The sequence below is a fragment of the Ceratotherium simum genome, chromosome 2 (assembly GCF_057802395.1).
Source record: "Ceratotherium simum simum isolate JZ-2026a chromosome 2, ASM5780239v1, whole genome shotgun sequence".
In the NCBI taxonomy this organism is placed as follows: Eukaryota; Metazoa; Chordata; class Mammalia; order Perissodactyla; family Rhinocerotidae; genus Ceratotherium; species Ceratotherium simum.
The window spans coordinates 93,868,541-93,894,152 of record NC_141901.1 but is presented as its reverse complement, the minus strand read 5'-3'; the positions used below and the strand labels follow the sequence as shown (position 1 = coordinate 93,894,152).

General features: G+C 45.4%; 1 protein-coding gene across 1 annotated transcript in view; it reads left to right on the top strand.

Moving 5' to 3' along the window:
• The window catches only part of IL12RB2 (interleukin 12 receptor subunit beta 2), a 65,085-nt gene extending 41,820 nt beyond the window's left edge, over nt 1–23,265 (top strand). Inside the window, exons 10-16 of the mRNA XM_087449229.1 lie at nt 2,234–2,434; nt 6,020–6,118; nt 6,209–6,367; nt 10,830–10,967; nt 13,740–13,830; nt 16,566–16,665; nt 21,515–23,265. Of these exons, the coding sequence (XP_087305355.1) occupies nt 2,234–2,434; nt 6,020–6,118; nt 6,209–6,367; nt 10,830–10,967; nt 13,740–13,830; nt 16,566–16,665; nt 21,515–22,120 (1,394 nt within the window). The 3' untranslated portion in view covers nt 22,121–23,265. The remainder of the gene's footprint in view (nt 1–2,233; nt 2,435–6,019; nt 6,119–6,208; nt 6,368–10,829; nt 10,968–13,739; nt 13,831–16,565; nt 16,666–21,514) is intronic.
• Nucleotides 23,266–25,612: the final 2,347 nt, after the last annotated feature.

The window sequence follows — 25,612 nt, the reverse complement described above, 5'->3', positions numbered from 1 at the left end:
CAATATAATTCATCACATTAATACTGAAAGAGAAAAAAAGGCATATGTTCTTGACAGATGTAGAAAAGTATTTAGTAAAAAAAAGTTTTTAGTAAATAAACAGTATTTTATAAAAATAAAACCTATTTGAAAACTACAAATGAAAGAAAACTTTTTAGTTTTTAAAGACTTTCTACCAAAAATATGCAGCAAATATCATCTTAATAAAGATAGATAGGCACATTCTCTTTAAAGTTAGCAACAAGATAAAAAAAGGAAATAGATTTAATTTAAAGATTGGGAAGAGGAGACATTTTAAGTGTGCAGATAAAAGATTATTACATGGAAAATTCAACAAGGGCAACAGACAAATTACTTGAAATAATTAGACAGTTTAGCAGGTTTTCCAGAAATACGAATAACACATACAAATTAATAGTAGAAAAAGCGGTAGAAAATAAAATGCCATTTAAATAGCAAATTAAAAGTATAAAATGTCTAGGAATCGACCTAACAAAGAATGCATGAAAACTTTAAGGAGGAATTTTTAAAGCTCCATTAAAAGATAAAAAAGGAGAGCTGAATAATTTCAATGAAACAGCGTATTTACAAATGGAACAACTTAACATTGTAACAGCACTAATTCTCCCTGAATTAAACTATAAATTTAACTTAATTCCAATAAAAAATACCAGCTGGAATTTTGGGAGACTCTGATAAACTGATTCTAAAAGCTATATGGAAGAATCAAGTTTCATGAATATCCACGAACACTTTAAAAAGAGAAGAGCAAAATGAGGAGAGGCCTTTACCAACCAGTCAGATGTCACAAAGCCTAGTAATGTGAACAGTGTGTTCTGGGGAAGAGGCTGACCCAGACAAAGGCCCATGAATATATGGAACTTCATGTATGTTAGGGATGGAATCACATTTGGAAAAGTTGACTCATTGTGTGGAAAAAAATAATAAAATTTATTCTCTTAAAACAAAACAAAACAAACAAAACCTTTCAGCTAGATTTGGATTAAAAACCTATATGTGAAAGGTAAAACCAGAGGTCAACAGGAGAAAATGTATTGAGTATCTTTGTGGCCCAAGGATAGAAGAATTTCATAAATAAAACTGAAAATGTACAAACTATGCATTTACCTACATCAAAGTAAGTATTTATGTGCAACAAATGCATCATAAAGTTATCAGAGAATTGAAAGACTGGAGGAAGATATTTTTAGTGTTGAAAACTGACAAGTGATTAATATCTAGAATATAAAAGCTATTTCTGCAAATCAGACAGAAGACAGGAAACTGAATGGAAGAAATGAGTAAAGTATATGAACAGGCAGTTCACAGAAGGGGAAAATCAGATAGCTAGTAATATATGAAGAGAAGCTCAGCCTCATAAAAAATCAGAAAATGAAAATAAAAGCACAATTATATACCACTTTACATGTACCAGATTTGTAATAATTAGAAAGTCAGAAAATACCAAGCGTTAGTGGGGAAATGAGAGAACTCTCATGCTTTTCTCATTGGAGTGTCAACTGATTGGCTCTTTAGGAGATCAATCTGGCCATATTTAGTGAAATAATATGTGAATTTACTCTATAATCAAGCAATTCTGTGCATATATATCCAGAGACACTCTTGCACAGGTACACATGAGGACATGCAAGAGAATGTTCGTTGCATCCATGTTTATATTAGCAAAGAGTTGGAAGGAACCTCCTCCTTGTCACTTGGAGACTGGACCAAAAAAGGGTTGAGGCAGCAGTCTGAAGGAATGAACTGGATTTACATATAGCAGCAGGATGGATATATCCCAGACACATAATGTTGAGTGAAAAAAAAGTTAGAAAAAGCATTAGATTTACTCCCAAAATGTTTTGTGAAAATACAACACACGAGCTCAAAGCAACACTAATTTTCAAGGGTACATATATGTCTAAATAAATGTTATGGGAGGTGGATTAGAAGGATGCATATTATATTCACCAGAGCAGGTGCCTTTGGGGACACAGAGATGGAAAGTGAAATGGAAGATGAAGGGGAAAATAATTCTACAAATAACACTACCCAGGGTCCCTGCACTGATGCCAGTTCTCCAAGATCTGAGCAGTAGGATGAACAAATCTGTGGACCTGAAAGTCCTTAAAAAGCAATTGGTTCTTCCTAAAACTTTGCTGGGGTGAATTGTTTTTTTATATCTTGATCCACTCTGATTTAGTTTTTGTCCCTCCCTCTTTTCCCCATGAAGGGTTGCTGGCTCCTCGCCGGGTCTCTGCAAACTCGGAGGGCACGGACAACATTATGGTGACGTGGGAGCCTCCCAGCCAGGCTGCCCCTGCTGTCCAGGAGTACGTGGTGGAATGGGGGGAGCGCCATCCAGGGCGCAGCGTGCAGACCCCTCCAAACTGGCTGCGGAGTCCTCCCTCCAACATGTCTGCTCTGATTGCAGGTACGTAGTTGTTCACTTTCCTTCTGGAGAGTTACTAGGTTTACATTTTTTGAGGAAATTGCACGTGGGAACCCAGAACCTGGCCTTCAGTTACAGGCGGCTGCGTGAGAAGAAAGACAGTGATGACCCAGAGTCATCAGGACAGTCATGAGGACTGCAGCCACAACTGACCCACTGACCACCTGAAAACGCTAGCTTTCATTAAGGAAGAGTCCTGTGCCTGGCACAGTGCTGGCTAAGATGAATGAATAATGGCCCCAAGCATGGCTGAGAGCTAAGTGGTAACCAGTCAGTGGGACGGGCACTCTACATTTGGTGGTTCATTTAGTTCTCAGAACAATCACATGCAGCAAGAGTTGTTGTACTCACTGTACAGGTGAAACCAGGAGCTTTCATTCCCAATTCTGCTATTTATTATTTGTGTGATAATAAGTCCAGAATTTTCTGTATGATAACTGGTGTCTCCAGTCCTCAAATCCAATTCTGTCAGTGGTTACAAACAAGTGATAGAAATCATCTGAAAATACGTTAAAATGACTGGATAGAACTTAGTGTCATTTTTAAGTATAAGTTCAGCATAGTGTTTAAAAGTGCTGGTTCTGCAGCCAGACTGTCTGGGTGTGAGTCCTGGCCTTATCACTTACTAGGCTGTGTGAGCTAGGGCAAATTGTTCTCCTGCTTAAAAACACTTGGTTAACTATGAGTTTGTATTGATGTTACATTCTGGAAATAAACACAAAAAATTAAGTAATTCATACTTATCATGAATTCAAAATGGCCCTCTCCAGTCAGTAAGAGGACTCATTGCCGTCGGATCCTCACCAGCCTTTTCCCAGCATCAGGTTGGGGCAGAGTGGGATGTTTTGGGGGGGGGCAGAACACAAGCCAGCTCCTGGATTTTAGGTTGGCGGGACCCAGGCTAAGGTCATTAGTCCTGTCCTGTCTGAGTGAAAATGGTTCTGACATAAGAGCCATTCCTTTTACAGATATGTAGACATCAGGGTGCGTAGAAAAGCTGCCCTGATGCCCAGACCACTTGTGGCCCCTCTTCTGCCTGCTCCCATCTCACTTCTTCTGGGATGACTCCTCATTACTGACCATTGACTGTTGGCCTTCTCCCACACGTAATAGGGGAAATTAGCTTTCTGCAGATAACTCACCTAAGAGATGGTTTATAAAGGTGGAAACAGCCTTCGCCCAAGGGTGCCAGGTATATATGTATGCATGTAGGTAGTGGGAAACGAGCCAGGAAGTTGGGGCCAGATTGTAGAAAGGAAGTGAAAATCTTAGGAGCGTGGGCTGCATCCACTGGGCAGCAGGGCTAAGGCATTTTGGGGGTGGGGAGCAGACATGATTAGGGGGTTGTTTGTAAAAGAATTAGCCAGTAAAACAAGAGTCCTTAAGGTCAGAACCAGGGAACAAGCTTGCTAGGACTCTGCTCTTTATGAGAAGGGAAATGTCAGCATAGTGATGGAGCCACATTTTCTTCCCTCCTCCATTGGGGGTGGAGGAAGAAGCCCACAGCTTCTGATGCAGCAGTTCCCAAGGCCTCTGCCCTGAAATCCCATTTTGCATGGCAAAATGCAATGAAACCATCTGCCCGATGAGCTCATCTGGAACTCCCACGCCTCCACGTGGCTCCACAGTGGTTGGTCGGCCCCTTCCACAACTAGAGGCGGAACAGCCAGGCACAAGCCTCTCCCAAATGAAATGTGATTTCGTATTCCATGTTGCCCTTTGGGCTTCTGGGTCTGGATGCCACCCACGAAGAATCTTGAGATTACTGAACTAAGCTGACTGCATCTTTTTCTCCATTTTACTTGGTTCATGAATACGAATCAGAACTCACCCATGGCATGAAGTTGCACATCTGAGCTTTATATACTTACCTACTTGCTGGAATATTTAAGGCACAATGGATTTTCATATAAAACACGTACAATTGGGGCTGGCCCAGTGGCATAGTGCTTAAGTTCACTCACTCTGCTTCGGCGGCCCAGGGTTTGTGGGTTTGGATCCCAGGCGTGGACCTACACACCACTCATCAAGCCATGCTGCAGCAGTGTCCCATGTACAAAACAGAGGAAGGTTGGCATAGATGTTAGCGCAGTGAGAATCTTCGTCAAGCAAAAAGAGGAAGATTGGGAACAGATGTTAGCTCAGGGCCAATCTTCCTCACCAAAAAAAACCCCCACATATTACTTAGTAAATTATTCTGTGATGAAAATTCCTCTTCCCTCCCAAAAAATATTAAACCCTAATCAATTGTCAGTATAGGAGACCAGACCTACCTATGGCAGGACATTAAACAATATGGGAGATAGTCCTTACTCTGACCACGTGATACTATAGTTACCTAGTAGGGATTATCTCTCTTTTTCCTTTAAATTTTCATTGGGAATTTAAAGATATGTCATGGGCAGTATCCTATGTGAGGGGGCTTTTCTTTAGAGGAAGTAGAAATCTGAGATTCTTGGAAATAAGGAGTTTTGGCAAGGAAGAGTGACTTGCCAATATAGATCTTCCTTGACCTACCATGGCGTTACATCCCAATAAACCCATCATTAAGTGGAAAATATCGTAAGTCAAAAATGCATTTAATACACCTAACCTACTGAACATCATAGCTCAGCCTAGCTTACCTTAAACGTGCTCAGAACACTTACATTAGCCTACAGTTGGGCAAAGTCTATTTTATAATAAGGTGTTGAATATCTCATGTAATTGAATACTGTCCTGAAAGTGAAAAGGAGAATGGCTGTATGGGTACAGAATAGGTCTAAGTGTGTTGGTCGTTCACCCTCGTGTTCGAGTGGCTGACTGGGAGCTGCGGGCCTGCCCCTGCCCAGCATCATGAGAGAGGATCACACCGCATACCGCTAGCCCCAGAAAAGATCACAATTCGAAGTACGATTTCTACTGAATGCATGTTGCTTTCACACTGTGGTAAAGTCGAAAAATCATTGATGGAACCATCATAAATTGAGGATTGTCTGTAAACTTCATGACTGACAGAAAATTGCAGTGTGGCACTTCAAGAGCTAGGAAGGAGTATTAACATTCCCAGGTATCTTCCGAATCTTCCAGGCTGTGAAGCAATCGAGATCTACCTGTGGGAGAAGTGAGGGGAAGGAGGGGTAGAACGAGAGTTGTCAGATCCTGATAAGCATCTATGCAATTAGAAGAGCCTTTCAGGTTCTATGCCTGCAAAACACCAGCCTTGTTTTTCTGTAAACAGCACATAATTTATTTGTAGAAGTCAAGGTTTTTTCTTGTAGGTGAGTTTTGTTTCAAAAGCAGTCTGTGTGGTTCTATTTAAATCTTTGTTGGAACTGGAATGGCTTTTGTCTCCTTAATCACGATGACTCTGGACAGAAACTCAAGTTTGTTTCTTAGTTCACCACGAGGTGAACCTGGGATGACGTAGTCATCCTTTACCCTCAGTCCAGACTGTACCGGAACCATCTTCAAACGAAGACAAGGCAAGAAATGCCTTGAATGCACCTGCACCAGACAGGAAAATGGCTCCCTTTAGTGACTCACATGGGATGCCACACCTGTTACACGAACTCCCTTTTCTTGCAGAGAACATAAAGCCCTACACCTGTTATGAAATCCAAGTGCATGCGCTGTCAGCGGACCAGAGAGGCTGTGGCTCCACCAGAGGCAACTCTAAGCACAAAGGTGAGTCTTGCGACCTTTGGTCAAATTTTGCTGTAGTTCTATGATTTGGGTTTGGAGGGTGACGAAAGTCTGCTGTGTTCTACGTTACAGCCCCACTGAGTGGCCCCCACATTAATGCCATCGCGGAGGAAAAGGGCAGCATTTTAATTTCATGGGACGAAATTCCAGCCCAGGAGCAAATGGGCTGCATCCTCCATTACAGGATATACTGGAAGGAACGGGACTCCGATTCCCAGCCTCGACTTTGCGGTACGTGTGGGAAACAACTGCAGGGGACTTTCTCGTTCAGATGTCGGAGAACACGAGCCTGTGCGTGTGCATACACACACGAAGTGCTGCTCCTTCGTAGGTGCTTAATATTTGTGAAATTAATTGAATGAAGGAAAAGAAATCTACACACACACACACACACACACACACACACACACACAGTTACTGAATACATGTTATGTCCAAGCAAATTGAAGAAATGAAGAAAATGGACTAGGCTCTCTCAAGGAGCTCACTCATATGGAGAGAGAGCATTTCATAAAGCAATAAAGGTACTTCGGTACTATCATGTAGACCCTGGGGGGCTCAAGGAATGTGTCTGGAGAACTTTGGAATCCCCACATTGGCAAATACCATCATAGCATATGATTTTCTCCTTAAATGGATAACATATAATACAATTTAAGTAACTCCTGATGACCTATAATTATTTTATAACTATAAAACTAAAGCAATTAAAATAAATTCTGGCTGGAGGATTATCTCAAATGATTTCATGGATCACTTATTCACATAGCAGCTCTAAGTCATTTGCCAGATTTGATGTTCTAATTTTTTATTTATTCAGAATTTTATTTTTATTTTTTCCAGCTTGACTGTCTCCTTATTTCATAGGCAGCTGGCTTTCCTTCCAGAGAATTTATCATAAAGAAGCCACATTTTTATTCCTGCACGAAAGCTAGTAGGTCCAGGAAGAATAGCAAAGCCACCGTGAGATGTGGGGGCCCAAGCTGCCGGCAGGAGTGAGGTCTACCTGGGAAGCTTTAGGAGCTGGTCTTCTCTCTTGACCTTAGGAGATTGGCAATGTTGCTTTTCTGGAAGTTATGACTTTTGAAGCTAGTTAATTTCTTGTTATATAAATAATACTTGCACAGAAAGATATAAAATGGACATTATCCCTTCCTCCACATGTAGGCTGTTAGCAGTTCTTCACGTGTTCTTCCAGAAAAAAACGTACTGCATATACAAGCCTATATTTGGGATTACCATCTGTATTTGGATCTGCCCTTGTTTCTGCCTCTCAGTAATACATACTGGGGATCTTTCCACATCAGTCTCTATGGATTTGCCTCACTGCTTTTCAACAGCTCTCTAGTATTCCCTTATAAGGCCTCACAATCATTCACTTAACTAACCCGCTGTTGGTAACAGACCATATCATTGAACAGAGCTGCTTCCCACTGGGCCTGTTAGGGTCAGTTCTGAAATGCGCCCCAAAAGGTGGTGAACCAGTTGACCTCTTCATAGGCCATTTGGAATTAATTCTTCATGTGGAATTTGCTCCCTCCCAAATTTTCATTTCGGCAGAGTTTAAACAGAGATTCCTATTTACAACCAGAAAGATCAACATCGTCAGTTGGTTCTTAAAGCTGCTCTTGTAGATGTTGAAGAAAATACCCACCTTATTTTGCCACAAATCTGATGAATCTAAAGTCTATAAAAGCGTATTTTAAAATAAAAGGGGAGGAGGCACAGATTCAATCAGTTTAGATTAAATTTCCCTTTTATTCAGTAAGCACTTCTTGATGAATAAGACCCGCTCCCTATCTTCCTCAAGCTCCCAGTCTACTGAGGGAGATGGAAGGTGCAGGGAAGTGATGCAGCTGCTGTAATCAAGGACTGACAACTGCTGATCGCATTTGGCAACCAGAAATGACGGTGGATTCACAAGTGTGGTTGCTAGAGAGCAGCAAAGGGCAGTAGGTGGCGGAGGAGGGAGAGAGACACCAGGCGAGAGGCACCACAACAGCAAGAGGAGGATGGCGTCCGAGGAGGAAGGGCCGTCTTCCAGCCCAGGCAGAGTGCAGGAGGAGTGCTCGGCCCTGCCTGGGCAGGAGAAGGGAGGGCAGACCTGGGCTGGGGCCTGGGTGTCTGCATCTTGGTATGTTCCACAGGTGATTCTGGTGCACAGCCAATGGCGAGCGCACTTCTCTACTGGTGTACATGTTACACTTTGTTACTACTTGGCAGTTTTTGCCAACAGACTCAGCATCATGAGGGCAGAAGCCATGGCAATTTGCTCACCATTGTCTCCCCTGTACCTACAATACACCCAGGCACACAGTCGGTGCTTAGTGAAAACAGTATTTGTGGAATAACAAATGGGTGAATACTGCCCTACACTTTGTTAAACCAATGTAGACTGTTAGGTAAAAACTAATTTCCAGAGGGCCGGCCCGGTGGCACAGCGGTTAAGTGCGCGCGCTCCGCTGCGGTGGCCTGGGGTTTGCAGGTTTGGATCCCGGGCGCGCACCAATGCACTGCTTGCTAAGCCGTGCCGTGGCAGCATCATATAAAGTAGAGGAGGATGGGCACGGATGTCAGCCCAGGGCCAATCTTCCTCAAGGAAAAAAGGGGAGGACTGGCATCAAATGTTAGCTCAGGGCTAGTCCTCCTCACACAAAAAAAATTAATGAATTAAAAAAATAAAATAAAAATAAAAAACTAATTTCCAGTAACAATGCAGCTCTTCTGCCTGCTGCCACTTGACCTTCTTACCTGCAGCCTTTCAGATGACTGGCGACCATCACATCTTCCTAAGCTAGTGCCTTTGTCATTTAATCACCCTGAGTTTAAAGTTTCAGACTCTACGGACTGAATGGCTCTCTTTCTCTCTGCGGAGATCACAGCCCCGACCGAGGCAGCAGAACAAGTATTTCCTGCGTGACTTCTTGCCTTCTTTCTCCCATTACTCAACTCAACCTGTTTGCCAGCCAAACTGCTGACGCCTCACCCTCCTCACTGCTCCCCCCGAGAGGTTCTAGTTTTATTCTTCAGATATACATGTGTTTGTGTGTGTATCAACTTTTTCTGCCCAACAAACCATACACATCCCTTCCCTTCTGTTCCAACATTTCATTCGCTCCCAGAGCTGAGATGCCCTTAGACAGTCGGACAGTTGCTGATGCTTTGCTGCAGGAGATGAGCAGAAGGTCTCTCCAAAATTAAGTTTTTAATCCTCTGCCTTAGGAGCAAGGAAAGAGATTTTTCAGTTCAATCTTCTAGCTGAAGTCTGTGCGAGCAATTTCATCAGGTTAGAAGCGGCTTGGGAATTTTCCACAGGGTACTTTTTCTCAACAGGATGTAAAATACAGCAATTGCTCTGCTAGTCACAGCTGTTAAATGATCTGCTCAGGCCTCAGGCCCTGTGGGCAGAGTGGACGTGTCCATCTTGCTGCTCACCCGTACTAAGCAGGGTGGGGAGTGTGAGGTTCTGTTTTCCCCACTAGATGGTGAACTCTTGGAGGCAGATTCTATGCCTTTGTATACTTGGTGCCGTTTCCAGAGCAGACAATAAGTATTTGTGACTGCTGAAAGACATTCCGCAGACAGGAGATCGTGGACTTGCCCTGGGGGTTGTGTGGAGGCACGGAGTGCTGAGTCCTGGGTTCCCGCATGATCCCAGCGCAGGCGTGCGTCTGCGGAGCAGGCTGGCAGGACTTTACAGGCCTTCCCAGCTTTGGCGAGGCCACTCCGAACCTCACACCCAGCAGACAGCTGGAGGAGCTGGCCTGTTTACTGAAGGCTGCTGACGCTCATGTTTCTTGGAGGAGAAGAACAGCCTCAGTGCGTTGCTCAAAACCCAGAATCTTCCCTGCCGAGGCGCTGGGGGCACAGGGACTGATCATCTAGGCTTAAACTGCCACATTAATCCAATCTAAGTACCACTGCTCTCGTTTTTAGATTTTCTGTCAAATGGAAGCAGGTCATCATATTAAGGCCAGTGAGCCCAGCACCCAGAGCCTACAAAAAAAGTGGAAAGTCAACATTAATAAACGTTACTTAAATTCTTATTTCATTAATTGCTAAACTTAGGATTCTTAAAAATTCCACTGAAAACGATTTGTACATTTAATTTCCTCCCCGAGAGTTCTCAAATATACCTGATAAATGCTGGAAACAGTATAGTCATAGGAAATAAAGGGAGTTACTACAGGTAAATAATTTCAAAAGCAAAGTGATACAATTCTTTGAAAAGATTTTACCTCAGGGGCCAGCCTGGTGGCGTAGTGGTTAGGCTCGTGCACTCTGCTTTGGTGGCCTGGGGTTCACAGGTTCAGATCCCGGGCACAGATCTACGTACCACTCACCAAGCCATGCTGTGGCGGTGACCTACATACAAAAAATGGAGGAAGATGGGCACAGATGTTAGCTCAGGGCCAATCTTCCTCAGCCAAAAATAATAATAATTAATTAATTAAAGAAAAAATTTCACCTCAGAAAAAATATTTAATTCTTTTGATATGCTGTGAAGTGGGGCCTCCATAAATGACGGTGTCTAGGACCTATTAAAGTATTAAGTACTAATGAATCAGGACTATTTTAAAACAGCAATGTGCTTTTCTCTTTCAAATTAAATGAAGCATTAACAAAAAACAATGAGTAAAAGCCACAGTCAAATATTTTCATTAATATGTGCCTGTCTTCATCTTCCTCTCAGAAATTCCCTATAGGGTTTCCCCAAATTCCCATCCCATAGACAGCCTGCGGCCCAGAGTGACATACATCCTGTGGATGACAGCTCTGACAGCTGCTGGCGAAAGCCCCCGAGGAAATGAGAGGGAATTTTGTCTGCAAGGTAAGAAATGACTTTAAGGATGGCGAGTCCACCCTGGAGTGGGTGTACACTCCCAGTACATTTGACGTAGAGATTATCTTTAATTCACTCATTACTTCCTTGCTGCTACACCTTTATGCTTGCTGTTTCCGCTAACTGGAGTGCCCTACCACTTCACTGTCTGCTTGGAGACAGTGTCTACCCGTTTTTCAAAACTCACCATAGTTTTGTTTCCTCCTCCAGGAAGCCTTCCCAACGGCATCTCCATATTTCCTTCATAATGCACATTTGACCTGTGTTCAAAACTCTACATCCAGTAGGCAGGGACTGGTGTCTGTTTATCTCCGTCTTCAAGGTCTAGAATGGTGCCCAGCACATAGGACCTGTTCACTCAATATCTGTTCAATGAACGAGGAGAATAATCTCAACAATAACAAGAGCAGCTCTTGCATATCAGATAGTTGTTTTGCACCAGCCATTGTGTTAAGCACTTTGTGTACTCTATTAGTTTGCTAGGGCTCCTGTAACACAGGACCACAAACTCAGTGGCTTAACAACAGAAACTGATTTCCTCACAGCTCTGGAGGCTGGGAGTCTGAGGTCCAGATGTCAGCAGAGTTGGCTTCCGAGGGCTGTGAGAGAACCTGTCCCACACCCCTCACCTTGTGTCCGGTGGCAATCTTGGGCGTTCCTTGGCTTGTAGATCTTTGCCTTCATCTTCACATGGAGCTTTCCCCGAGTGTGTCTGTGTATGTAAATGTCCCCTTTTTATAAGGACACCAGTCATTGTGGATTAGGGGCCACCCTCCTCCAGTCTGACCTCGTCTTAACTAATCACATCTGCAATGACCCTATTTCCAAATAAGGGCACTTTCTGAGGTATTGCAGGTTAGAACTTCCAACATCTGAATTTGTGGGGTGGGAGGACACAATTCAGCCCGTATAGCACATCCTTTTTACTCATTTAACTCTGACCGCAACCATGGAAAGTGGCTGCCTCACGTGATTGTCCCTTGCCACACTACCAGGCACTCAACATGAAATGAATCAAGGAATGAGGGATTAGGGTGCCTTTTTACAAGTGTAAGGTACAAAAAGTGTACCCAAGGTCATAGAGGTGGTGAATGGCAGAACTACACGTCAAACTCAGATCTGAGTTTCTTAAGGTAGAGTCTATGAAGAAGTGACCCAGCTAGCCTGAGCTGCCAGCAGCTAAGTTACGCTGTTCTCTCTGGCAGCGCTAGTTTGCATCTGCTCCAAGCATAAAACAAGCTGTTCTTGCTTTGTGACATGGAGTGTCAAGTTGACCATTTGGGCCTCTGTGTTCTATGCCAGGTGTGTCTCCACAGGGAAAACTGACAAGCCCTCTTCTCATCTCCCAGAAAGTTAACTTGTCAGCAGTCAATTGGATTAAGGACTCAGTGTCTTTCGACTTGTGGTACTTCAGACTTGTCCCATCTGCCAGGAAGGCAGGCAGATGCTGAAGAAATGTCACATTGTGCCGACTGTGCGGGGTGGTGACAAGGCGCTAACTCCCCTGTTCAGCCCTGGTGACACACCTCTCATGGGGGCTAGCAGATCTCTGGCCTCTAGTCCCCCCTGCTCACCTCCCTCCCAGCCTGTCCTTCACTCTCTCAAAGAAGAATCTTTCTGTAAGATCCCCAGTGCTGACATTCCACCTCCTGTGGCCACCCAGCAGTGGTCCCCCAGGGGCCTTCAAGCTCAAATCCATACTTTGTTACCAGGGCTCCCTGACCTGGTCCTGTTCACCCATCTAGCTGTGTCCTCTGCTGCAGCCTCATCACTCGTGCTTGAAAGCAGGCCCAGACTCCCTGCAGTTGCTGGAAAGCCCTGTGCTGTCTCCTCCTTCCATGCCCTTGCAGAGTTCTGTCTGGTCTGCGCTTCCCTAACCTGTCCACTTAGCCAACTCCTATCCATCCTTCAACCCTAAACTTGCAACACTGCGCCTCTTGGGAAAGCTTCTTGAGCTGCTCGTGAGGCCGTTTCCCATGCTGTTCTCTGCTCCACTGCCTTGCACATGCCCATGTTTATGTATATCCCATGGCGTTGTGGTTTACTGTTTACATGTTTACAAATCTGTCTCCTGGACGAAAGTCATGACTTCTTAAGACAGCAGAGCCCACGTCCTATTCATCTTTGTATCCTAGCACCGAAGAGGGCCTGGTATATGGTCAATACTCAATAAGTGTTGGATGAATTAATGAATAATTCTGACATGTAGCAAAATGCAGTAGTTCTTTTCATAGGAATGAATTGGAACGATTTCAAAGACCCTAGTTAGATAGAGGGCTTATCCAATGGTTTGGTGAAATGAATGGCTACCATTTCTCGAGGGCCTCCTATGTTCAGATACATTGCCATGTGCTTTACATACACCACCTCTAACCTTCACAACAACCTGCAAGGCAGACGTCATCATTCACCTTCTATAGATCGAGAAGCTGAGGTCCACGGATCACACGTCAGTGAGTGGCAGGGCCAGGACTAGAGTTCGGGGCTCCCAGTTCACAACCAGTGCTTTGTACAGCATGGCCGCTTTCCTTCTGCCCTTAGAGGAGGGAGCCTTGTAGGGCTGGAGCTCCTCCCTTAGAACCATAGAGATTGGCCCCCTTACCGCCCCCTCTCCCTAACTGAACCGACAAAAACGACTTGCCTTGTTCCTGAGCCCACCTATGCAGGAGCTGTGGGGAGGCCCAGACAGTTCACACAGCAGTTGGTATTTTGAAATGTTCATTGAAGATAACTCAGTCACTGGGTTTGCTAACTTTTCAGGTAAAGCCAATTGGAGCGCATTTGTGGCACCGAGCATTTGCATTGCTGTCATCATGGTGGGCATTTTCTCAATGCGTTACTTCCGGCAAAAGTGAGTTGGTTACACCTGCCAATTTGGTAAATGTATTTTTTAAAATGATAATAACTGTTGCCGCTATGGATCAAAGAAATGGACATTCTCATACGTTGCTGGTGGCAGAGTAAATTTATTCAGTTTTTTTTGGTGGCAGTATGTTAACTTTTAAAAAATATGATACTTTTGGGGCCAGCCCGGTGGCACAGAGGTTCGCGCATTCCACTTCTGCTGCCCAGGGTTCTCGGGTTCGGATCCTGGGCGCAGACCTAAGCACCACTTGTCAAGCCATGCTGTGGCGGTGTCCCATATAAAGTAGAGGAAGATGGGCATGGGTGTCAGCCCAGGGCCAGTCTTTCTCAGCAAAAAGAGGATTGGCAACAGATGTTAGCTCAGGGCTAATCTTCCTCACCAAAAAAAAAAAAAGAAAAGAAAAAAACTATTATACCTTTAACCTAGCAATTCCTACCTAGAAATTAATTCTAAGTATATCATAGGTGTATGCAGATATTTAGTCTCAAACATGTTCACTAAAGTATTGTTCATAAAAGGAAAACGATTTGAAACCTAAACGCCCAATGATATGGGATCACTTAACTAAATCACAATATATCTCATGCTATATAGCATATTATGCACCCGTTAAAGATGATGTGGAAGAAGATTAAATAGTATGAATATTTGGTATATTCTATTTTAAAAGCAGGTTGCAAAACAATATGTACCTTCATTTTTAAAAAATAGTGCATGACTCATGCATACATATGCAAAATAAATCAGTTAGCATTAAATTTGGCTGTCTATAACATAACAAGCCAAAATAACGTGCCTTAAGCAAGCTAACAGTTTCTGCCCCAGGTGGAGGAAATGAACTCAGGTAAAGAGCTGGTGCAGCAACCGCATGGTCATCAGGGACCTTCCTGCTCCACCGTCCTGAGGTTGGCTTCCATCCTGAAGGTCACCTCGTGGTCCAAAGGCTGCAGGAGCCATAGCCCTCTTGTGGGCGTTCTACAGCTACAGGGAGAAGAGAGGAGGGCGCCCACCCTTCCCTTTTCAGGCGACTTCGTGTGAAGAAGCCACACACGACCCTTTTGGTTACATCTCATCGGCCAGAACTTGCTGAGGCAAGGGAGGCTTAAAATTGTGGTCTTTTAGCTGGTTCACTGTCGGCCCAATAAATCAGAGTCCTCTTCCTAAGGAAGAGGGGAAAGTGGGTATTGGGTGGCAATTAGTGCCCCAAGGATATACAACAAAATATTAGTGGTAGTTGTATCAGGGGATAAAATCATAGGTGACTTTAGTTCTTTCTATTTAACTGTATTTTCTAAAATTTCCTTAGTGAACATGCATTATCTTGTAGAGAGAGATTTTTTTAATGAGTCAGTTATTCAATACAAAGTTTTCTTCAGATGTGTAAAGTAAGAGAAGAGGTCAAAATAGAACTAGCTCAAAGTCATCCTACCGGCCACTGAACATGTCTGAAAGGCGAACATTTATTGAAGCTCCGTGTGTGATACTTCAAAGCAGAGCTCTCTTTAGGTAGACTTTGAACAAGTTTAACTCAAAAAAAGTCAACTAGGATCAGATGCATCGTCTTCACAGAAAGAGTATCAGTTAGGGTGAAGGCTTCTGCTGAAAAAAAAAAGGCCCCAAAATTTAGTGGCTTTAATAAAGTAGTTTATTTCTCTTCCGTATAATAGTCCTGAGGGAAGTCTTCCAGGTTGGTTGGCAGCTCTGCTCCACACAGTCATTTAGGGACCCGGTTTTCTTCCACGTTTTTGGCCCACCATCCCTTGGGCACTGTCCTCATCTGCATGATCTATACGAGGTCACAGGGACCTCTGCTCACAGTTCTTTGGAGAAAAACTGGTCACATGGCCACATCTCTTGTTTCAAAGGGCTTAACACATCCTAGAAGCTTACCCTTCTTATTAAACATCAAAGCTTATTAAAGCCAAGTCTTAGAGATGTTTCATATTGGTCTTGAATTTTTTAAAAATAGTCAAAATATTTAAGTCGCATGCATTTATAAGAAACATTTGTAGGATTTTTTTCCTTTTCACATCATAAAAGTAATATAAACTCATTTTCAAATAGTTTAAAAAACCCAGAGATGTAAGAAGGAAAAAAAAAGACCCACATTTCCTCTGACCACCCAATACAATTACTATTAACAGTCTGGTTATTTCCCTATGGTGTTTTTTTCTTGGCATCTCTTTTCACATGGTTATGTTCAAGCTATTTATACCATTTGTACCCTGTTTTGTTCTAGTTTTTTTTTTTTTTTTACTATTTTAGCATAATAATTTCACCTGTCATTACATACTCTTTATAAACAGTCTAAAAAACTAAATAGTAAGCTCCCCACAGGTAGGGACCAGTTTTCTTGTTTGCTGTTCTATCCCTAGCATGCACACCATGCTGGTCAGACGTCAGGGGTTCAGTCAGTGTTTGCCGAACGAGTGCCTGGCTACATAGCGATCCGCTCAACATCACTCGGAGCAAAAGCTCCATTGTTTAGTTAGCCGACCCAAGTGGTTGCCTCAGGACTCTTTGTCATCTCTCCAAACTTCACAGAGCGCTAGTGCAGCCTTGGATGACCCGGCATCTTTCTCCTTCAGTGTTTGTATTTCACTCATTTGCATATCCCCACGCTGAACACCCCCTACACTGAAGTCACCACACTGAGAACCTGCGTGTCCACGCCTCCCTGTGCACACTTCACCAGGTGTCCCTGTTTCCTTTATCTACAGGGTGTTTGTTCTCCTGGCAGCCCTCAGACCTCAGTGGTGTAGCAGAGAAATTCCAGACCCAGCGAATAGCACTTGGGCCAAGAAATACCCGCTTGTGGAGGTAAGGCATAAAGCCTGCGTGGTCAGGTGGTGGGGTTCTAGAGGTCAGCACATCTAAGTTTCCCATCGTAGTTACCAGGAAACCTGGTGCTGAAGTCGCTCGTGCTAGTTACCACCTGAGCCCACAGTCAAGGCACAGGGACTCCCAGAAGCTTATGACCAGAAGACTCAAGGCCCACAGCTTTCCGTTCCTCCTCCATGCCTTATGTTCCCCTCCTCACCTCCACTTCACTTTAAAAGAAATGAAAAACCAAGTATTCTTGCCAAGTACTAGCCTGAGCATTGACTCATCCAAATTCAAGAAAACTGAAGCTTTACCGTGACATCCCAGTCCTGTCTGAGCAGAGAACCGATAAATAGAGCCCCGACTATTTTGGTCTTGGCACGAAGCCAGTACATCACTCCATTGTGCAAGGAAAAGATGTTCAAGAAGGAGAGGTTGCTTGGCGGGCAGATGAGGGAGCCGAGAGAACAGGAAGCGAAGGGAGCTGCTGCCACACGGTCTAAGGAGGTGAGACAGCTCACAGTGGACACGATGTCCATCTCTGGTGGAGGGTCTGGAAGGTGAAGGCATCTGAATCTGGAGCAAGACTGCGCATTTAGGCGGAGCAAAGGGGAAGGAAGCAGTATGCCAACGTCTTCCCATTGCCCCAGGCCTTGGCAGCCCCACACTCCCTTTCTCCCTGCTTATAGCCCTTCTCCTCAGTTACCCAGTGCATTCCAGCTTCCACATCCTTCCTCAGGCCAGAAGCCAGTGGTCCCAGCCACTGCTCAAGGAAAGAGCTGGTCTTAGCCACGTCTGCCTCACTCGGGATGTAAGTCACTGCTGTTTAGTGCCTTTGAAATAAGGCTTGGATGCAAACCCCTCCTCTGCCATGTACTATGTAGATGACCCTTAGGCAACTTGCCTGATGATCTGAGCCCTAGCTTCATCTTCTGTTAAACAGGAATTGACAACATCTCCCATGGACACTCTTGTGAGGATTAAGTAAGATGCCATGTGAAGCACATGGGTCATATAAGGCAAAGATCGTTCACTTTCTTCCCAGGAAGATTCATATTTAAAGTCTCATCTCTCTATTGAAGGGTTTTGTCCCTGTTAAGTTATGATGGCAAGAACAGTAATAATAATAGTAGCTAATACATGATACTTTTTTAAATTATATTTTTATATATATTATATGTCATATACATGATATATAATTAAACACATATAATTGTATTATAAAATAATATATTTATATGTTTAGATAGACATATATATATTACCTTCTATATGGCATTTTGAAAAAACATTTTTTATGCATTAACATCTAATCCATTCAACAGCTTTACGAGGTTGTACTATTATTATCCTCATTTTTCAGATGAGGAAACTGAGCCACAGAGGACTAAGGAACTTGCCCAACATTAGTCAGCTAGTAAATGGTGAATCCTGGATTCACAGACAGTAGGATTGCTGTCCCCCATAATCTACATCCTAAAAGACCTTTCTACATTATATACGTCTACATTATCTACGTCCTAACAGATCTTTAAGCACAGTGTGAGAGCAGTGTTTTTAGCAGTCAACACCCCGAGCTGAATAAACTAAAGAGGTGTTCACACCCGGGGCCCTTCCCTGGTAGCAGTCGTGTGATGACCCATGGGAAGGCATTTGACAGGGATCCACTGCTAGTGTTGGAGGGGAGTCAGTACCAGAAGGTGAATCAGCTGAGCCTTCAGACCTCTCTCTTCCACTGCTGAGATTCCACAGTCCCTTGTCCTAAAAGCCTGAAATAGCACGGGGGGAAGCCGCGCTGGGTCAGTCGCAGACACCTGGCTCCCAGGCTGATAGCTTTGGTGTCCTGGGCTTTGTTTGCCTCTGCCTGGGCCTGAGGGGATCCAGAGGCTGCAGGGCCCATAAAAAGCCTAGAAGAGATGCTGAGAAAGACACACAGAGGGTTAGAGAGACACAGGGAAAAGGCAACAGAAATTGCCACACACATGGCCCACGTTGTAGAGTATAAGTATGTTCATCGCAGCACTGTAATAGAAGCCAAAAACTGGGCATAAGTAACCTGCCACCAGGAGGGCAGCTTAAACATTTGGGTGCATCCATACAACAGGACATTATGCAAGTACTGAAAAAAAAAGAGATCTATCTCTAAGATACTTAAAAGTGAAAAACCAAAGTTTGTAACAATTGTCTGAAGTGGATTCTCACTTGTATAAAAAGGAGGGAGATTTTATACACACACACACACACACACACACACACACACACCCCCAGCATGTGCACGGGATCTTTCTGGAAGCCTACGTATGAAACTGACACTGCTGGTTGCTTTTGGGGAGGGGGTTGGGGATATGAGGGCCACTTAATTTTCATTACAAATTCCCTTTGAACTTTTAAAATTTTTTACAAAAGTATATGCATATATTTCTTTTGCAAAAATAACTGGTGAATTAGAAAATTTAAAAAAATTTAGCTTAAACATGGCATGCGTGATGAAGGCCTTGAGGCAGCCCCAGAACGCCAGTCACTTGACCCTTGAAGCAGGGAGACTGTTTTTAAAGATTCAAACTGCACTCCTGGTGATGGGCTGAGGCAGACATCAGAAACACGACAGTCCTTCACCTCCAACAAATGTGTGGAGTTCTCAGCCTTACATCCCCCTGCCATTTCTTTATATGTGGCTAAAAAAACCACGCGTCTTACAGCTCTGGAGGAAAAGGCCAAATGATAAAGGGGATCACTGGGATGTTATCCATTTTGAGCTTGTAAAAGCTTAAAATAGTGTGCCCGAGGTCCCTGGGCCAATAGTGATCTAAGAGGCCCTGCCCCAGGACTTGTCAGCCGGAGGGCCCGCTTCCTCAAGGCCGAGGAGCAGCCTCTGTCAGTACTGCCAGAGCTTCCAAGAAGGCAGAGCGAACGCCTCACCTCGTGAGAACAAGCCGCGGTTTCCGCGCCCCGTGTAATCTCGCCCACATCTGTGGCAGCAGCGCTCGTGAAGGCTCTGCTTCCCAGAGCCACCGGCCATGTTCCAAGCAGACCGACATGCCAGGGCCAGTCTGCGCAGTGATGGGAAGAGAGCAGCCTCCTGAAAAAGAAACACACACGTGCCCTCTAGCTTGTCAGGGCCCCTTGTGGACGTCTGTCCCGAGACAGCACCATCGCTCACTTTTTGGACGCTTGCCACGCTCAAGGCAAGGACGAGGACATCAAAGGCCGCAGACCAAACCGCTCTTGCACAATTTGGCATTTAACACACGAGGGAACCAAAGGCCAGAGAATTTTCCCAAGCTGTAGGGTGTGCGAGTTGGGACTAGTCCTACAGGTTTGCCCTGTCCCGAGGCTATTTTTTGTCATCCTACTCCTCCCTTAAGACATGGTCCCTGCTCATAGGACTTATGGACATGTAAAAAGAAAAAAAAAGTGACAGTACAAAGCATCATGTGGCAAGAACCTAAGGGGTGGTTTCTCTGCTGGCTGTTGTAGGAGTCCAGGGGAGGGAACAGTCACCAGGGGCTTCATGAACGAGACGGGGTCAGGCAGGAGATGGTGCAGCAGACAGAAGCAGGGCGGAGGCTGGCCGTGGAAGTGTGGTGGAGGCGCTGAGAAGAAAGTGTGTCAGGAAGACCAGGACAGTGTGCCTTCAATAGTTTCTGAGCAGAAACATGGGAAGGTGGAGGAAGGTGCAGGAACCCTCTGCCAGGCTAAGGGCTGGAAGCTTCGCTGCGTATGGAAGCCTGAGTCGTTAAAGGCTGGGAGCGCTGCTTGAGAAAGACCAAGCAGACCGTGTAAAAGACAGTTTCGAGGATGTAAGGAGAGCCCCAATGTTACTAAAGTGCTTGAACCTGGCCTCAGGAATCAGCCGTAAGTTTGGGAAGGAAAGAGATATGACGCTGAAGAGCTGGCAACTGATATGAGGCTGAGAAAGAGAAAGTAATCAAGAGAAGTAACAGAGAACTAGCTGTAGGGAAAAAAGGGTGAAAATTTCTCCCAAAAAAGTTATCCCAGAGGGGTCTTTCTTAAGAGCAGAACTGATGAGGATATTACCTTGCCTAAAACCTCTCAGTAGTTGTATCAAAGCCCAAACTCCTTAGCATCCCTTAGAAGTCCTCTCGTCACATGACTCCTATTCTGAAGCCTCAGTTTGCCTGTCCTAAGAAAGAACTAGCAGGTTCCAGAATAGACCCGTCCTCCTTACCTACCACCTCCCTACCTGGAAAATACTATATATCTTTCAGGATGCAGCTTGAGTGGGACCCGTTTTTTTTTTTTTTTTTTTTTTTGGTGAGGAAGATCAGCCCTGAGCTAAGATCCATGCCAATCCTCCTCTTTTTTTTTGCTGAGGAAGACTGGCACTGAGCTAACATCCGTGCCCATCTTCCTCCACTTTATGTGGGAGGCCGCCACAGCATGGCCTGACAAGAGGTGTGTCGGTGCGCGCCCGGGATCTGAACTCGGGCCGCCAGCAGTGGAGATCATGCATTTAACCACTACGCCACAGGGCCAGCCTCAATTGTGACCCTTTTAAAGTCCTCCCTGCCTCCTCCCCCAGCCAGAGGCAAGCTCGGCCTTTCCTTCGCACCCACCATGCCCTCTATCCTAGAGGAAAAGCAGCCAGTGCAGTTTGGTTCAAGGTTGAGCAGCACAGTGATGCACTCACTGAAAGGAGTCCATGGCTCCCGCCTGTGTGCCTGCCGACACTAACTGCCTCTCTTACCTTGCAAAGCCAAGGGCCCCCAGCGTCCTGCCCCAAGCTGACTAGGCAATGCAGGCTGGGAGGCCTTTTAGAACCCTGGAGAAGTTGGTTGTCAAGGCTACTTAACAGCCACATAAGCCTCTTCCTCTCCTTTCTCAGGAGAAGACACTGCTGCCCTTGGACAGGCTCCTGACAGACTGGCCCACTCCTGAAGAACCTGAGCCCCTGGTCATCAATGAGGTTCTTCATCAAGCGACCCCAGTCTTCAGACATCCCCATCGCCCCAAGTGGCCAGACAAGGGACAAGGAGTCCAAGGTCACTACACCTCTGGGGAAGATGCAGCGTACAGTGCCTCAAGCCCACCACCTGCAAGAGCCCTCACAGCCGAGACAGGACAACTAGCGAATCTGTACAAGGTGCTGGGGAGCAGGAGCCCCGACGCAAAGCCGGGAAACCCAGCCAGCCCCTTGACAGTCCTCCCGGTGGACTACCTTCCCACCCACGAGGGCTACTTACCCTCCAACATGGACTATCTCCCTTCACATGAGGCTCCTGTAACCCACCCTCTGGGGGAACCAGAGCCGCAGCACATCTCTCTCTCTGTTTTCCCCTCAAGCTCCCTTCACCCGCTCACCTTCTCCTGTGGTGAGAAGCTGACTCTGGATCAGTTAAAGATGGGGTGTGGCTCCCTCATGCTCCGAGTGGAGAAGCTTGAAGCTTGGAACGTCGATGTGCCCCCAGCCAGCACAGCATGCCCCATCTAGTGACACAGCAGTCCCCTGCTCCAGTGTCATCACCCCTGCGTGCTACCATCAGGTCTGCTTGCAGCTAGAGGGCAAGCAAGCTTGCTCAGGGTGACTCAGGAACTGAGAGTTGGATCTAACCCAGATACCTCACTTGCCTTCTCCAGAGCCTGAAGGTTACATCCTCCACCATGTGGACCTAGAGACTCCAATCAGGGTTCCTACAACTTTCTGGGCTATGCTGGCCAGAAAGCGGAAAGGAGAGGGTGGAAACCAAAACTCTTACCAGCAATGGCAACCAGTCCAGAGGGCCATTCATGCAACAACTATTTATAAAGCAGCCACTCTATACCAGGACTTATGTCAGGATCAGTGCTGTCCAACAGGCCTTTCTGAGATAGAAACGTGCTCTGTATGTCTGCACTGTTCAATACAGTAGACACTAACCACATTAGCTATTGACCACTTCGCAATGTCTCTAGTATGACTGAGGAACTGAATTTTTATTATAATTAAAATAGTCACACATGGATAGTGACTACCGTATTGGAGAACACGGCTCTAGATGATGGATATACTAGTGAGTTACAAGGAAGCTTCAGAACAGATCAATTTAGTTTTACAGATGAGGCTATAAAAGACCCTGATGAACACCAATACAAGGGCTCCCAAGATGGTCATGACTGTCCTTATTTGTGGAAGCCTAAGAATGTAATTTTTCCTAATTTTGCTAGCTTATTTTGCCTTCATCCTTTCGGTGAAGAGCAGCCTGATGGTGGAAAGCTACTGTAAACCCACCATAGGACCCTGGCAAGCAGCCTCCCTTTCCAAAATCTGATGTCTTATAAAGGAGGGGCCCACAGGCTCTCTGGCCCCTTGTGTTTCCTCCTCTTTCTGCTGCAGCAGGTGCTGCCTTCAGCACCAGGGCTACCTCAGGGTCTAAGACCCAAACCACCAAGGTTGCACTCAAAAGTCGTCCTCTTCTCCCAAAGGCATCTGCTTTCCCTCCTCAGAAAGACTGAGCCGGTCCTCAGAGAGCTCAAGTTGAGCCTGGAAGATAATTCTCTTCTCCCCAGCACGAACTTGGAACGTGATATATGTTCTAGTCCTTTAAATCTGTGGCCCCTGGCTTGTCACTCTCCTCTAGCCCATCCCTGCCTCCATCCCTTCACTATAGGCACTTCTGCTAAGTTGGTGGGGCAAGAGTCTTGGCTAAATGCTAATAGTACTCTTCCCAAAATAACAGGATGAGAGGCCCAAGAACCTTTTGCTTAAATCCCCGTCAAGCCTGGGGCCTACCCTCTACTGCCATCCCACCCAAACACTGGAACTGAGGCGGCTTCGGTTTATCAGATGTCCCTCAGAGCTCTAAAAGTTGAGGCGATGAACATTTGCTCTGCTTGTTCACATGTAACTCTTCCTCCATGCTTCCTGCCATTCCAGACTTATTTAGTTCTCCCAGGCTTTCTTTGGATTTTTTTTTTTTTCTCCCCCAAAGCCCCAGTAGATAGTTGTATGTCATAGCTGCACATCCTTCTAGTTGCTGTATGTGGGATGCAGCCTCAGCATGGCCAGAGAAGCGGTGCATCGGTGCGTGCCCGGGATCCAAACCCAGGCCGCCAGCAGCGGAGCGCGAGCACTTAACTGCTAAGCCACGGGGCCGGCCCCAACCCTAGGCTTTCTTTGACACACTTAAGCTCTTTCCTTACATCTCCATTCTACCTATTTAACTGGTGCGCAGCACCCCCACACCATGGTTCTTAGCGTCTCAGCAGCTTCAGTGTTGGCTTGTCTGCACCCAGGACCTGATGCCCCTTGTTAGTTTGCACTGGGCCATCACAGACAAGGCCACCTCCTCAGAAGCAGGCCAACCTATCACCTCTTGACAATGAGAGCCAACTTTTGCTTGCAATACAGTCATGCGTCACTTAACAACCATGTTCTGAGAAATGTGTCATTAGGCGATTTCATCGTTGGGCGACCATAAGAGTGTACTTACACAAACCTAGATGGTACAGCCTACTACAGACCTAGGCCCTATAGTACTAACCTTACGGGACCACCATTGTATATGCAGTTCATTGTTGACCGAAATGTCGACATGACTGTTATGCAAGGCATGACTGTACCTGTTTTTCCTATTTTGATTTCCTTGATTACGCGCTATCCATCTTAGTCACTCTTCCTCCCCCCACTGGGCTCCAACACCCAACTCCCAGTCTCCCTTCAACCCCCCATACCTTTTCCCTTTCCTTAAAGCCCCAGGCAATACTGCAGTCCTCATTTGTTTTCCTAAAAAAGTAAAAAAAAATTAAAGGGAGGTTTCCTTGACTCCTAAAGGCTCCTTCTAAGGATGCAAGGCCTTCGTGCTCCCCTCGCGTGATCTGAAGGCAGGAACCACGGCAATCTGTTTCCCCAGCACCACATCTGTCCCTAGCAGGCTATCAATAAAAGGTAAAAGACGTCACCTGCCACGGCTTTCATCTTGCTCCTTCTGTTCCAGAAGCCAGTCCAGCTGTGCCTGCTTCCTCTGTGCTGGGACAACTGAGTCAGCATTTGCTCCTCTTCATTCCCAACCCCCATCCTACCCCGTTGTCCACTGACGGCCCTGCTATAATACACGTCGCAGTGTTTATTCTAAAGACCTATTTGAGCACGCCTTTGGCTGCTCACTCTGCCAGTAAAATGTCCTCTTTCCATGAATGACAGAGGATGGATAACCTCGCTCTACCCTCACCCCAGGTAGTTTTCACAATCCTCCTCCCCACCCACACACAGTCAAAATCCAAAATCAGGCTGCCTAGTTTTACGAGGACTAGGTAGAACTCACCAATATTCACACGGCCAGGCTTGCTCTCCTCGGGAAAATTAGCAATGGTTTAAAGCCTCACTCCTGATATACATCCCAAAGCCAACCCAGAAATCTCTGCTCTATTGAAACATCAAATTCCTTGATTCTCTGGGACCTAAATACTACAAATAAGAGTCCAAGTGCATTCTTCATGGATTCCTGGTAATCTCCACCACTAATTCTTGTGTAGAAATCCTTACCTTGAATTGTTCTTTGAAGGGGCCCTCCTTCCCAGAAGCCAGAGATTCTATTTCCTGGGCCTGTGTCTTCCTTACAGGCAATAGGAAAGTCAAACTAGTGTTATCTAGTTCTTTCCTTTTACTGCCTTTTTCCCTCCACCCTGTCCCAATTTCTCAGTTCCCCTTAATAGCCTACATACAGCTGCAACTCACCAATGCCCTGAAGCCAGTAAAAGAGATACCAAGCTAGGCATTCTATTCTGGTCAATGCGCCCTATCCGATGCTTGGTTTTTCTCCATTAAGCTCTTTGTCTTTGTCTTTCACCTGATGCAGTTGTCATCTGTCCCAATATGGCTGCTCAATCCTTCCAAAGGAGCCCTGTTTTTCTCTTGCTAGCCTGCAGGAGTCATGGACGTTCACATTATCTACCCTCATGGAAGGCTGACAGGTGAACCCTCAAGTAAATCACTCTAGAATAAGAG